At 38.0% G+C, this 14,508-nt stretch overlaps 1 protein-coding gene across 1 annotated transcript in view; it reads left to right on the top strand.

Moving 5' to 3' along the window:
• Positions 1-9,968, top strand: part of FER (FER tyrosine kinase) — a 153,454-nt gene extending 143,486 nt beyond the window's left edge. The window contains 1 exon segment of the mRNA XM_034072609.1: positions 1,623-9,968. Within this exon segment, the coding sequence (XP_033928500.1) occupies positions 1,623-1,765 (143 nt within the window). The 3' untranslated portion in view covers positions 1,766-9,968.
• Positions 9,969-14,508: the final 4,540 nt, after the last annotated feature.

Genomic DNA, 14,508 nt, shown 5'->3' with positions numbered 1-14,508 from the left:
CCTTTGAAGTTAGATGAGTTAATTCAGACATATAGCATATGCATGCCACATAATAAAGAAAGAATATTTTGATTTATCTGTTGCATGAGGCTAATAATCATTTATACTCTGCATTAGAAAGGGAGATGAAGAGAGTCATGGGTCTGCGTTTAGTTTTAGAGTCCTGTGTGCCAGCTCACTTTACTGTCCACTGCCTGTCATTTGCTCAGAGAGCTCCATGTGGTAAACAGTTCATAGAATGACAGATTAACAGAATGGCTGAGGTCTGCAGGGACCTTTGGTTGTCATCTGGTCCAGCTGTCTGCTCAATCAGGGCCACGTAAAGCCAGTTTCCCAGATGGCTTTTGGGTATATCTCCATGGATGGAGATGCTGTAACCTCTCTGTGCAACCTGAGAGTCACCATCACAAAGAAGTGTTTCATGATGTTCAGGAGGAACTTCTGATCTTTCATTTTGTGCCCAGTGAATTTCTTCCTGTAACTGGGCAACATTATTAAGAGCCTGGCTCTGTCCTTTCTGCACCTTCCCTGCAGGTATTTATATACATTGAGTTCCCCCTGACACTTCTCCAGGCTGAGCAATCCCAGCTCTCTCAGCCTTACCTCATGTGAGAGCTGCTCCAGTCCCTTCATCATCTTGGTAGCACTTTGTGGGACTCTCTCTGGTATGTCCATATCTCTCTGGTACTCAACACTGGATCCAGTACTCCAGATGTGACCTCACCACTGTCAAGCTGAGGGGAAGGATAATCTCCCTCGACCTCATGGCAACACTTCTCTTAATGCAGCTCATAACACCTACAACATTCACCTTCTTTCCCACAAAGACACGTTGCTGGTGCATGTTCAATCCTTGGTGTCCGCCAGGACCCCCAGCATGTCCTGGTGCCTGGGACTGTTCCTCCCTCTGAGCTGCAGGACTTTACTCTTCTCCTTACTGAACTGCATGAGGTTCCTGTGGGCCACTTTCTTCTCCAGCCTGTCCAGGTACCTCTAGATGGCAACATAACACTCTGATGTATCAGCCCTTCCTCCCATTTTCTTGTCCTCTGCCCAACATCTAGATCATTAATGAAGATGTTCAACAGGACTGGACACAGTACCAGTGAACCTTGGGATACACTGCTAGTTACTGACCTCCAGCTAGATTTTGTGCCACTGATCACCTCCCATTGGGACTTGCCATTGAACAAGTTACCTACTTTCTCCCTGGTCTCTGGAGCCTGAGATTCCTGAAGGACAGTCTTGCTAGGAAAGACTAAGGCAAAGGCAACATTCAGTACCTCAGAAATTTACTCCCATCTTAATGTTTATTATTGATTTCCTCAGTGAGGAACGCAAAGAAAACCTAGAGGGTAGGTACTTCCTAAAATACAGGAAACAAATCTATGCAGGTTGCTGCCTTAAGGATGAGAAGCATACTGACAATCTGCCATGCCCAAACTAAAAGTCATTGGTACTGAGCCTTGATGAGTTTATTACTTACTCTAAGGCTTTCCTCATGTTACCCTGAAGATCTTTCTTAATGCAATGATCTTGAACTTTACTTTTTTCTCTTTATATTTGTCAATATGCATCAGTTCTCAATGCTAAACATTTTACTCTCGTTTTTTATGTACCAGGTTACCGAATGTCAGCACCACAAAAATGTCCAGAAGAAATACATAAAATAATGCAGAGGTGCTGGGACTACAAGCCAGAAAATCGTCCAAAATTCAGTGAGATTCAGAAAGAGCTGTCTTCAATCAAAAAGAAAGTGACATAGTAATGAGCAAGTGCCAAACTCAATGTGTGGGACTTTTATTTGTCCAGTGAAGTAATTTTTTTCCCCTCAAACATTATGCATTTATACAACATTATTTGCAATATTTTTTATGATTACTTTGAAATTAACTGATTTTCTATATATATGAATACCATCTTGAATGATGTCTACACCTGCATTAAAGACATATACTGCAAAATGTTATATATCCAGTCACAGTAATTATGTCATTGAGGATACACATAAATAGAAAAGCACATAGTATAGATTTCAGGGACTGTGACTTCTATCTGTTTTACAGCAAGTAACTGTTAGTGACATTTTTCAGAGGTTTTCTACTCTAAGCCGTGTGCTCACTCTGCTATCACTGTCCTATATGTCAATACCAGCAGCACTCTAATGTGGTGACTGTCATACATGTTGGCTTTAAAACTGAAGACAGTTTTGACAGGTATTTCAGTTACAAACTTTAAAATATCAGTTTCAGAAAGATATTCCAAAATCTCAAAGTGATACTTTGTTCTAAGGGTGAAGGTCAGTTAGATTGTGGATGCAAATGTGCTTACTGAACAGTGAAATCCAGACATTTCTTTTGTAGAAAATTGAGTTACTTGTGCATTTCTTACCCTACTGTAGTAACTGCTTCTGACTTTTGATGTGGCTTACTTAGGCCATGCCTTCTGTTTGATCAAAGACATCAAAATTCGGTAATATATCCTTTACAATGACTTACATTTGTTTAGGAAGCAAAAAAGCCATTATCAAGTCAAAGAATATGTAAAAGCAGTAGGCCAGCAGAAAGAGGTTTACTAATGGTAGCAGCAAATAATAAATATTGATCTTAGAGTAGTTAAAGAATATGAATTGCTAGATTTGTGTATCATACTGATTTTTTTCCTGTAATTTGTAATAATTCTCAGAATGCAGCTGAAGCCTACAAAACTTTATGCTAAGCAAAAGTTCATTCCATGCATAATGTCCAAAGGAAAATGCTACTTCTGTATGACATAAGGAAATTGTTTAAGCAAACCAAATAAAGAAGTATGCCTCTGGCAGGTTTAGCAAGGCACAGTAGAAATGCTAACCTTCTAATATCTTTAAATCATTGCAGTGGATTTCAAAAAATTGGGGATAGACAAGTTTCAAATTCCTCCAGGAATAAAAACCTTGTGTGTGTGTGTATAAACAAAACAAAAAAACAACAGTAAAAAAAAAAAAACCAACCCTGCCAGAAGGAATAAAATCTTACTAGATAGGAGAAAGAGGAAAGGCACAGCTTATTGCTCTGCATCCTCTTTGGGGCTGTAATTCTTTTCTAGGGCCCAAATAGGAAGAGGATCAAGTTGCAGTATCCTGGTCTAAGTTCCAGAGTTAAGGTGCTTAAAATTTTTTGTGAGAATTAAGTAAATTTTTTGTTTAGATCAAGGAATGCCAGTTGCTGCTAATGCAAGTAAGAAACAGGGAATGTAAGTAACACAGCATCTGGAATGTTAATTAGCCGTATATATTATTGTTACATGGGGATTGAGATGTAGTGAATTCAGTAGCTACATTACATTTTTATTTCTGTTAAGGTGAGTTTTCTATTGTTCACAATATTTTTGCTCTCTAAAATGTATTTATAGTAGTACTGAGTGGTAATGTTTAAGGGCTATGTGTGACCAAAGTATGTGTAGTATAGAAGAGTTTGTTTGTTATATTGGGGTTAGTGTCCAAATAAAACAATGAACGGTCATGCTGGAGCATGTCACCTGCAGTGAGGTAGAAGTCTCAGCATCTAAATATAAACAATGCTGAGTGCTTCTTTCATTTCTTAAGTGTGTTTGTTTTTTTTTCTTGGAGCTAAGGAAGCATATACATACTCATAAAGGTATAATGCTTGCAAAACTTGGTGGCATAAATTTAATCTTCCTTATAAGCATACTGGATATATTTACTTAGTTCTGTTCTTCCAAGTAGCCCAAAGATAATTTTCAAGAGCAATGGGAAACATTCTTCTTAGTTTATATGCTTTTAAGTAGTACACAGTTTGTGCCTTAATTTGCTAGTATGCTAATGCAAATGCAAGTGTACTAAAATTTAAGGAATGTTCCACAATCATTTGGAAAAATCCAAGATTAACCAACTGCAGGTCCTTATGTATACATCACTAATGGAAGAATTAGCGTCTCCTCTGTTAGCATTCACAGCTTCTCTAGAGAGTTAATATTCTTCTATGAAAGAGATAAGCTGATTCTTTGCTATATGGCCTCTTGACAGCAAAGAAACACTGGTTTATTTTTATAAAGTAATATACCATTTTATTTGTCTTAAATTAATCGGTCACCATCCTGACTGTCACATAAAGATAAAAATTGTGCTCATATTTTATTCAGAGATAGTTAACCTTTATATTTCATATCACATTTGTGTTTAAATTTAAAGGCTTTTTAAAACATGGGATTTCTACAGCAGCAAGAAAATTTATTATTGGTTTTGAAGTAGACATCAGTTCAGTTCAAAAATAATAACTCTTTGGGAGAATACTGGAATCAGTTTATGGTTATAGAATAAATCTAAACACAGGTACATGTCTCTTCAGTTGTTTAAACCTTTTCTTACCATTAATTTGGAGGTTTGTGGCAGAACTTGTTCATCATGTCTCACTTGCAGTTACTGCAATTACATAATTTAGGAGGTGGAATCCATACCTATAGATAGTGGGTTTAAGCTTTTGTAAACTTCTCACAGAGGAGTTCATAAACAAATCTGTCATACAATCAAATTTAGAAAGAAAAAGTGGTAATCAATAACCAACACTGCCATATCTGTTTTCTGTGGACATTTGATGACTTAGTCTTGCGTTATTCATAGGTTAGCCAGATACTGGCTATTTGTCTCATGTACTGTGTTTATCCTAGAGAATTTACTAAAAAGTTAAGACTCTCTCTGTTGCAAGTATAGTGTTTCAGGTAGGTTCTTTACACCAGCGCTGTCCCAGCTAGGGTGACCCTAATGGAATCCTGACTTTATTAGGCTGTTAAATGGGAGAAACTGAATACTGTTTACAGTCAAGTAGAAATGCCTCAGCCTATTAAGTAACATGGAATTCAACAAGTTATCTGTTATTTCCTTCTTTTTCCAAGGAATTGCATTTCTTATCTTAAGAAAGATTGCTTTGAGAGCAAAAAAAATGTATTCTTTGTTTGTTTTCAATAGAAATTTAGCATTAGAGTTCAGTCATTAATGAAATCGTGAGGATTCCTAAGCATTTTAATTTTATGGAAAGATAGCAAAAAGTGCCTTGTCTGAAAACAAACCTTGCTTCAGCAAAGTGTGATCTTTTAGAGTAAGCATCCCAGCAACACACTCTCTTTGAAACGTACATTTTCATTAGTTTTTAAGGAAACCAATGAACTACTTTTCTTTTAGCAGCTACAGTTATATTGCATTTCTTTTTAACAAAAATCTGCCTTTCTGCAGAGTTTCCTGATGTTTTCATTGGAAGTTTATTGGAACATGCATCACCAGCAGGCTGTCAGTAAGAACTGCAGTTTGTAAAGTAAGCCTGATCTTACTGATGAGAAACAGAACACTATTTAAGGAAATAGTAGGTTTTTCAGACTTAAGTACTTTTTCATCAATTTCTTCGACCATCAGTTGTTCTTACTCAAATCCTACAAGCACATCACTGAAATCTACTTCACAACGGTAAAACTATAAAGCTATTTGCTTTCTCTTATAACTATTATGTTACCTTTTTTGTATCCATTGCAAATATATTAAAAAAAAACCACTTTCCTGAGTGCACTTGGATTTGCAACAGTTCTGTGACTGAGCATGAGTTTGATATTAAAAGAAGAGTTCACTGATTAATTTTTTTTCCTAAAGCACAAGAGGACTTTTGGTATTTTGGAAGCATTCTTGCTAGGCAAGTCAGGGTATGTGGAGGGAAGAATACAGAGGGAAGGTCATCCTTACTACCAAACAAGGTATATCTTTTTCCTTCTTAGAATCATTCATTTAATCCTTCATTTTCAGGAATACAGGACTTTAGTTACTAATTAGAAAGTACAGGACAGGTACAGTATTCCAGAAGTTCCAAACAACCATGAGTTTTTAAGAATGATCTGGTAAGTTTGGAACATCAGCTCTATCAAAAATGCTTTCTTCTAGTTTCCTTCTGCAGATTTACTGTAAAAGAAGCAGTCCTTAAACAATCATCAATAACAAGAAAATTGCATTGCCTCAGAAACCTATTAAGGTTCTTTAAGAGTAACTTAAGAAATATTTTTTGTAATCTTGTACTAGAATCCCCACAGGATAGCTTTTCTGAAAAAAAAAAAATCGCAACAAAACACAAGACAAAAAACAAGCACTTAAAAAGCCGAAAGCCCCAAATTGAAACAGAAGAGTACTTTCACTTGTCACATTCTGAAGTCTTTCAAGTATTGCCACATCTTCTTTCCTGAAACTCTTAATGTACCTGTAATTTCCGCTCTAACATAATTTTCAGCCTTGCATATTAGTGTGTTATAAACACCCAACTTTACTTTTAGACCACAGAAGGGAAGATTTGGTCATTGAAAACTACAGCAAGATCTGCCTGGCAGCTCTTACATTTTCCTTAATTTCCACATCCAGCTATCAGAGTCATTGTGTTCATTATAATAAGCACCACACAGAACAGGAGCTGGAAGCTAGACATTGTGTTTAAATCAGCAGGTAGTCCCCAGAATTTCGCAGATTTGACACCTAGAAGCCAACTTGGACTTTGTTCTCTGTCAAATAAGCAAAAGAAAGTTCTGTATTTCAGCCTTACCAATGAAACAGGAAGGTTCAGAGATATATTTACTTTTTGCTTCAAGGTAATGCTACCTCCACCAGTAACTGCAAGTTACCCTTATGTTCCTGTTGTGTCTCTCTTTAACATTCTAACTGGAGTGTATGTCCAGGTGTAGAACTTGGGTGTTAACTCTGATTTTCAGGAAGTTGTACATTATTAGCTGCTTTAGAACACCATTTTATCAGATATCATCAAGGTAGGACTTAAATAAGAATTTTCAGATGATTTGGTTTGGGGTTTTTTTCTTGTGTGATAAAGGACTAATTATATTGCCAGCTACATGCATTGTTATTTTGCAACTGTTTCAGATTATATCTGTGAGAGAGTAGTTAATTTATAAATCTTTGGTTATGTGTGCCTTCTCTAAATCCAAACCTGTTAGCCATACTTACAAAAAAATGAATATATAAACCCCTCAAATGTAATTGACAGAGGTCATAAAGTGAAAACTTGGAGGAGTCATGAGCTACATTTTCTTCCTCTATCCTCCCAGAATTGAATGCTTTGTAAATAAAACTAGCAGTAACTGGCTTTGTGTTTATAGATAAATACAGTCTGTGAAGCAGTAAGATAACATAGGACTCACATTGCTACAGGCAAAGAAGGTTTGCAAAAGAGTGCTCCTAACTTGCTACTATTTGGAACTGTCACCTAGTTTTAGAACTACAAATGTCTATAGATAAGTACATAATTTAAGTTTTGTGAGTATGGTAAGAGAGACAGTGCATGCTTCTCCATTAAAGCTCAATTTAAGGCAGTTATGCTTTTTTAAAAGAAAAATTGGATAGATCAATGATTCCTTCTAGATTACCTATTGAAACTAGACACCAGAGGTTTCTACCACTAAAGAAAGATTCACACTACTGTCTTTATAGCCAGTTCAGTCTTTCTCAGCATATAAAGAATTCCATAATAGTTAAATGCAGTAGTAATCAAGATCCTTTGATGAATGATATGTAAGCTACTTTAATCTGATCCTTTGCTTCAGTTCTTACAGAATATTTCTGCTCTTCAAAAAGGGCTGCAGAAAGCTTATAGGTTTAGCTGAGCTCTCCTGCAGTGATCTCCTTGTTGCATCTCCCAGACATTTCCTCATTCTGATGTGTTCGTGTACCACAGATGATGCCCTTCCACTTACTTCAAAAAAGTTACTCTTGTGACAGAAAAGTTCAAATATATCCCTGCTTTTTTTTTTTGACTCAAGAATATTGCAGTGATGTCAGACTCTGATACCTGTGGCAGTGTATTTGTAAGAAAACAGAAGTAACTGTGAATCAAGGTGATGCATATTGTTCAAATCATGTTTTTGATCATGTTACAAACTCTATTGTGAATTGTCCACACTGCAAAAGACATCAGAAAAACAAAATTCCCAACTGCCTGGTTTACAATACAGAGCATCCTGCTACTACTAGGGAATAAATATAACCCTAAATATGCTCCTTGGAAAAAGAATTATTTTGTTGTCCAAACAGTTCCAAACACCATCTTCAAAATTAACAGAAGTGACTTAATTCCAACTAAGCCTTTTCTAAACTTCCTTCTTCGTAACAGAACTTTCCAAATAGTGTTAATTTTCATTATTTTCATCAGTTTTGCTTTTAGAAATCTGTCTTCTGTCTACCATAGAATATTTACTCATACTGGTAATTATACCCCCACCACCACCATGAAGTGCAACTTCAGAAAATAAGCATTGCTAAGTCAGTAAAAGTCTACAGGGAACTACTGATCTTTCACTGGGTGTCTGAGTTGATACGGCTTAATGCATTCTAAATGTAACTGAAGTAATGGGCACAATTAAAACCTGTTACACAGTTTGAACAGCAGTATTCCTTGCTCAAGGTATCTCTGCAATGGCAATTTTTCTATTTGACTTGAACTCAAACAGGAAGGTACATTCCTTCCTCTCTAGTTTGTCAGAGAACTGCTGTGTTGAGGTAGCCAGGTCAGGCGGCTGATAGCTAGTGTGGATGCAGCCAGGATGCCATAGAGAAGCTTTGCATGGCCTCTCTTTATAATATATCTATGATGAGTCACTAATAAATTCACTAGAGACTGGAATTCTGCTGTATCTCTTAAGTGCAGCTAATTCCTTAAATCACCTGTAGTTGTAGTGCTTTAAGCAGAAATTGTGACTTTTTTTTCTGTGTCATGAAATGCAATATACAGTGGGAAGCTGCTGGATTATTTTCCTTCTGCCTCCTGCTCAGTCATAGACAGAATAACTAGAAGAAACATACCAGTTTCTGCTGTTAGTTGTGTCATTACCTGTAACTGACAAGTTGGCCTTTCCCCCCCCCCCCCGAACTTCCCCCCTAATTTTTGCTGAAAACATGAAATAGGAAAAAGCTCACAATACAGGTTCATCACACAGGACACAAAAGGCAGGCAGTAAAGAGAATCTTCAAGACTGAAAGCCAACAATAAACACCTGCCTTGCCCCTTCTGTGAAAGGAGTGTGTAGTTCACATGGTTTCACATGTTCACATGGTTTCCAGAGATGAAACTTGGACTAAGATTGGTGGGACTGCTGCTTGTTTCAGTTGCATCTATTACTTTTCTTTGGTATAATCATAGGCAGCTGGAGACAGAGAAGAGGTGTTGGGAGTGGAAGGAACGTTGGTTGCTGACCTCCTAGCACACACAAGACTTTTGACACCAGTAACCTTGAGTAGAGCACAGATGCCATTTGCAAATGTGTTTAGATTTCTATTTGATTTTGTGCCAAAGTATGCACCAGCAAGTTTGTCAGGTAAAGCACCTTTTATACTCTTTGTTGTTTAAAAATAATATATTTGTGAAACAGATTGATAAAACATAACACTGGAAATGGGTGCTTCTTCCCAAAAGTACACCTGTAAAAAAAAGGGAAACAACTGTTGTGAGTTTATCTGGCTTTTAAGCAAATCTGAAATAATAACTATGTAATACAGTTGCCAGTTGTCTGTCCTTTATAATTTTAAATAGATCTGCATTTTAGCTTTATTTATTTGCCAGTTTTTATATACTTTAAAGTTACATTTTTGAACTCAAGCAAACTTTTATTTTCCTGGGCTGTTAAAACAAAATTTCAGTGTTCTTGTAAACTGCAGACGTTTTTTGAATAGTCCTGTGTCTTCTCCTATGGACCAGTTACCACTAATGAGTCTGCAGCCTGCTTTTTACTGTACTCTTCCAATAAATGTAAAGTATTTGTACCATTTTTGTACCATATTTGTACCAGCTGTCTCATTTTATTTATATTTACTGGCTATGTTTACTCGCTTGCTTCTGTAATCAAGTGAAAGATGAACTCTAGAAACATTGCTCCTGGGAATAGCTACAACTCTTAATACTGTATTTCACCAAAAAAAAATTAAATTTTTTCTTTTCCGATTTCTGGAGTTTGGTTGTCACTTTTGTTCACCTTTTGTGTATCAGAAGGTATGGAAAGAAGGAGTAACCTATTGGGCAGAAGGGGAAGGACATAGTGAAACAGCCTGAGAACTTCAGGGCTGTAGCCCTGCAGTTTTGACCATGTCGCATTACACTGTGTGCTGCTCCCCACATCAGAGTTTTGTTAAGCAGCTAAGCACTAGAAAACAAACATGTATATTTTGCACCCCAACAGCAAAGCAAAATCCACAGGTGCTTCCAGTTATGAGCAATGCAGCAGTCTAAAGCCATACACAAGCTTTATACTGTCTCTTTTACATGACGTAGTTAGTGTTCTGTTCCCTTCATGTAAAAAAATCTTACTACTCACATTCTAAATACAGGCTTCATTTTAAAATAGACTGTTTAAAGCTACTTTAAGCTTTACTTTGAATGAAACCAATCTCCATAATAGCTATTTCCACCACACTTTGATGCAGTTTCTTCAATTTCCATAATCCCTTCATAATAGACTGATACCAAAATTATGATTGAGGTAAAAAAAACGAAAATTATTATGGCTTAAAAAACTTTTAAAAAATCTTTTGAGATCTTGCAAATAATGTAAGTATGAATACACCACTGAAAAAAACTCTACTGCCTTATGCTACCTCCCTGCCTTACGCAGATGCACTTCATTTAAACACCCAAAACTGGGTAGAAAGACAGGTTTTTTGTGTACCTGCACCCTTACACAGTGCTACTAAGCACACTATGTGTTGGCACAGCACTGTTACTTTCAAGATGTGGTGCCTGACTGAAGGAGTTGGCAAAGAAGTAAATTTATGGCACTGGTTCATAAGTGGGACTGAGGTACCTAGTTTTTTTATTAAAATTTATTTTCTGAATAAGGTACTATTGTTCCCTCCTGTGAGCTCTTCCAGGTAGTTTTTCCCACCATCTCTCAAAAATCACAAATAGGAGATATCTAAGTCCAAAGCTCATTCCCTGAATTTACCTGAAACAGAAGACAACACAACATTTGATAGTACATAGCTCTGGTACAACTCTGCTGAGAGACCTATTTATTAGCAGAATAATTTTAGAAAAGGTTACTAAATCTGTTCTGCTCAGTGATGTCTGGTGTCCAAATAATAGAGGCATGTTTGTTGGAAAACCTGCTACTGCCAAACCTTGAGCAGAGCAGGGTCATCAAATTTCCTCATTTCAAGTGTCATGGCAGTTAATTGGGAACAAGGTTAAAGAAAGGAGCCTTTAAGGTGATTGTGGCCTTGGTGCAGTCCTATATTTTGTACAGTCTAGAAGCAGATTTAAAGGATATGGAGTTTAAAAGATTGAGTTGATAAGACTTCTGAGAAGATCCCAAAGGACATTAGACACCCAAGGACCAATCGCCTCAAATGGCAGATTACAGCTTTTGGATATTCTTGAGATGCCCAGTTTAACCATGCAAGCATGTCTTCCCCTAACAAATCTAACAGTCAGCAGCAGCAAAACAGCCCCAGGTAGGAGAATATATATGCCCCAATTCCAACACAACCATAATGCCTCTTTTCATGTTTCAGCTCAAGTTTTTCCACTGAGACTTTTTCCTGCTTAGCTGACTTAAGCCCTAACCTTGCAGGTACTATACAGCTGGCAAAACTCCACACAGTAGCCATAGCAGTGCTTGCATCCATCCATATTTTTCTAATCACACAAAGTTTGAATGTCAAATGTAGATCAGTTTCTTTTCTCTGCAAGTGGCAGATGTATCTACTGCTTCTTTAGATCTAAGTACTGTGCATGCAAAGGTGTTTTGATACTCTGGTACAAAACCTCCTTTGAAATTTGGCAGAAATACTGTTTTTGTTAGGTGAGGGACAAACATTAATCTTGCTTGGAGACACAGAAGAAGCTTGTAGCTGAGAGCTCCAAGCAGAATCATGTGCCTGCTTTCAGCCTGATGTTAGGGATTTGGAGAGTTAGTGAAAGAGCAAGGGTGGGGAGAGTTGTTCTGCAAAGCATATTCAATTGAGTGTCATGCTGGGTCTGCTCAGTTCCATGTTGCTCCGGAGTCTCTCCATGTCCTGAACTTAGCTTAAACCATGACAACTCCATAATCTGGGAGCTTAACCCAGGCAAAAGACCACAGAGTGCTTGAAAGCCAAGTATTCCTGTATTTAAAATATTTGCTGGATCTACCCCCAAGACCAAATAGGAATAAGGAAACCTGCTGTAAGTTGCAGTTACTTAGTGTGGAACCCAACTGAGCTCCAGCAGTGCCAGAATTATAAATTTCTATGTCCTGGGTAGCAGTGCAAGCCAATGACACCTGAACACATCACTAAACCTGCCATGAACTCAATGCAATTTCATTAGTATTCATCTCCTCCTCTGTCCCACTCAGTTCCTTGCAAGTCTGCCACAGTAAGAGCACTGCTGCTAACAGCGCAGAAATGCATCTGGGCTAAAGAAGTAGCTCTGTGTTGAAAATACAGAATAATGAGACACTGTGCTCTAATTTTCTAAAAACTAAGTTCCCACAGTTTTCAATGACCTATTATGCTGCAAACAGAACTCTGGGAAGAGTAAAATCAAACCACTAGCTATCTTTGAATCCTCAAAAGAACAGACTTAATTTGACCATGCTTAATGGAAAGAAACATGCATCTTCATCACACAATTTGACTCATGATGTATTAGTTCTCTGACAGTTGAAAGAAAAATGAGATTACATTAACAACAGCTGAAGTATATTGAAATATTCTTCTACTTCCTCTCTCGAAAGCTTACATTGCAAATTCAATGAATTACAATTCAAGAGAAGACACAGAGAAGGGTTAGTAGGATAATCCAATTGCTAAAATTTAGTCTGTGCAATCAGCAGTTATGAAAGCACATCCTTTTAACACTAACACATAGAAGTCACAAGACATTGTAAAGTTAGTTCATGGTTTAAGCCCAGCCATAAATCAGAACAATGCAGTCTCTCTCTCATCCCACCCCCTTCCCCTCCCATTCCTGGAGGGGTGGGTAGGAGAATCAGAAGAATGTAACTCCCACAGGTTGAGATAAGAACAGTCCAGTAACTAAGGTATAACACAAACCACTGCTGCTACCACCAAGAATAACAATAATAAGGGAAATAACAAGGGAAGAGAATACAACCACTCACCACCCACTGACTCATACCCCACCTGACCTGAGCAGCAATCTAGCCCTTCCGGGTAACTGTCCCCAGTTTTACATCCCGGGCATGACGTGCTGTGCCATGGAATACCTCTTTGGCTAGTTTGAGTCAGATGTCCTCTCTCTGCTTCCTCCCAGCTTCCCCTCCTCCCTGGCAGAGCATGAGACTCACAAAGTCCTTGGTCAGACTAAAAATTACTGAGCAACAACTAAAAACATCAGTGTTATCAGCGCTGTTCCCAGGCTGAAAGTCAAAACCACAGCACTGCACCAGCTACTAAGAAGAAGAAAAAATGACTGCTACTGCTGAACCCAGGACAAATACACAGAAAGCCCTTAGATAAAAATTGTGACCCCTGAAAACCCTTGGTCATCTAAACTTACAGACCTGTGGGTTCAGAATATTCTTTCCAATACCCTATAACCCTGAGATTTAAAGGAAACAAACCCCCAAAAAACTGCAGTGACCTAGATCTAGCTAGATATAATTAGAGCACCTTCTAATATGATGGAACTAGGTAAGTAGTTTCCATTTCACTCATAGTTATGGACCCAGAGTGTCAGGTCTCTAAAGTCTGGGCCTGACTAGGGAACACTTTTCTACTATGCAGATGATTTATTAGGAGGTACCTTTGATTTCTTGTCTTTTGTCAGACCTGGTGGACTGCACCTGGGGACTGAGTCCTGGTGGGCCAGGGGTGATCAAGTCCATCTGAAGGTTAGGGAAAGACAGAACTCACTTTCTCAATCAGCTGCATAGCACAAAAACACAGCTATTCACAGAAAAGCAGGTGCAAAAAAGCCAGCCAAGTGACACAAATGGGGCAATTACAAGTTTTTACACATATATAGCTTGGTTATAGTCCAAACTATATGTAAAGACTAAATTTTATTTGACACGGGCTGAAACCACACTGAATCCCCTCTTTGAAGACTCAGTGGTTGATTTCACATTTGAAGCAGAAGTAAGCTGTTTTTACATAAATCCAGATGTGCAGATTCAGTTGTTTTATCTGACCTTACCCAAGTCTACTACTTGGAGATTTTCCACTGGCGGAGGTACAACAAGCCATCTTGGTTTTCATATTCAGGCCGTCCCATGCTCTCCCAGTGCTTTTGAGATGAGATTTGCTTGTACCTTCAGGGCTAGCTAGATCCAGAGGTGTCTTCAGAGAAAACCTCCTGAGTAAGCCTTATCCAAATGACAGCTAGGGGCATAGCATCTCTCTTCTGCTGGCACATGCATGGCCCAGTGATGCCTGCTATCCAGCTCCTGGCCTTTCCCTTATGAATATGTGGCTGCCCCATCTCTAGAAGTGTTCGCAGCCAGGTTGGACTGGACTTAGAGCAACCTGATCTACTAGAAGGT

This window comes from Melopsittacus undulatus, chromosome Z (genome assembly GCF_012275295.1).
Source record: "Melopsittacus undulatus isolate bMelUnd1 chromosome Z, bMelUnd1.mat.Z, whole genome shotgun sequence".
NCBI lineage: Eukaryota > Metazoa > Chordata > Aves > Psittaciformes > Psittaculidae > Melopsittacus > Melopsittacus undulatus.
This window is presented reverse-complemented; position numbering and strand designations above follow the sequence as displayed.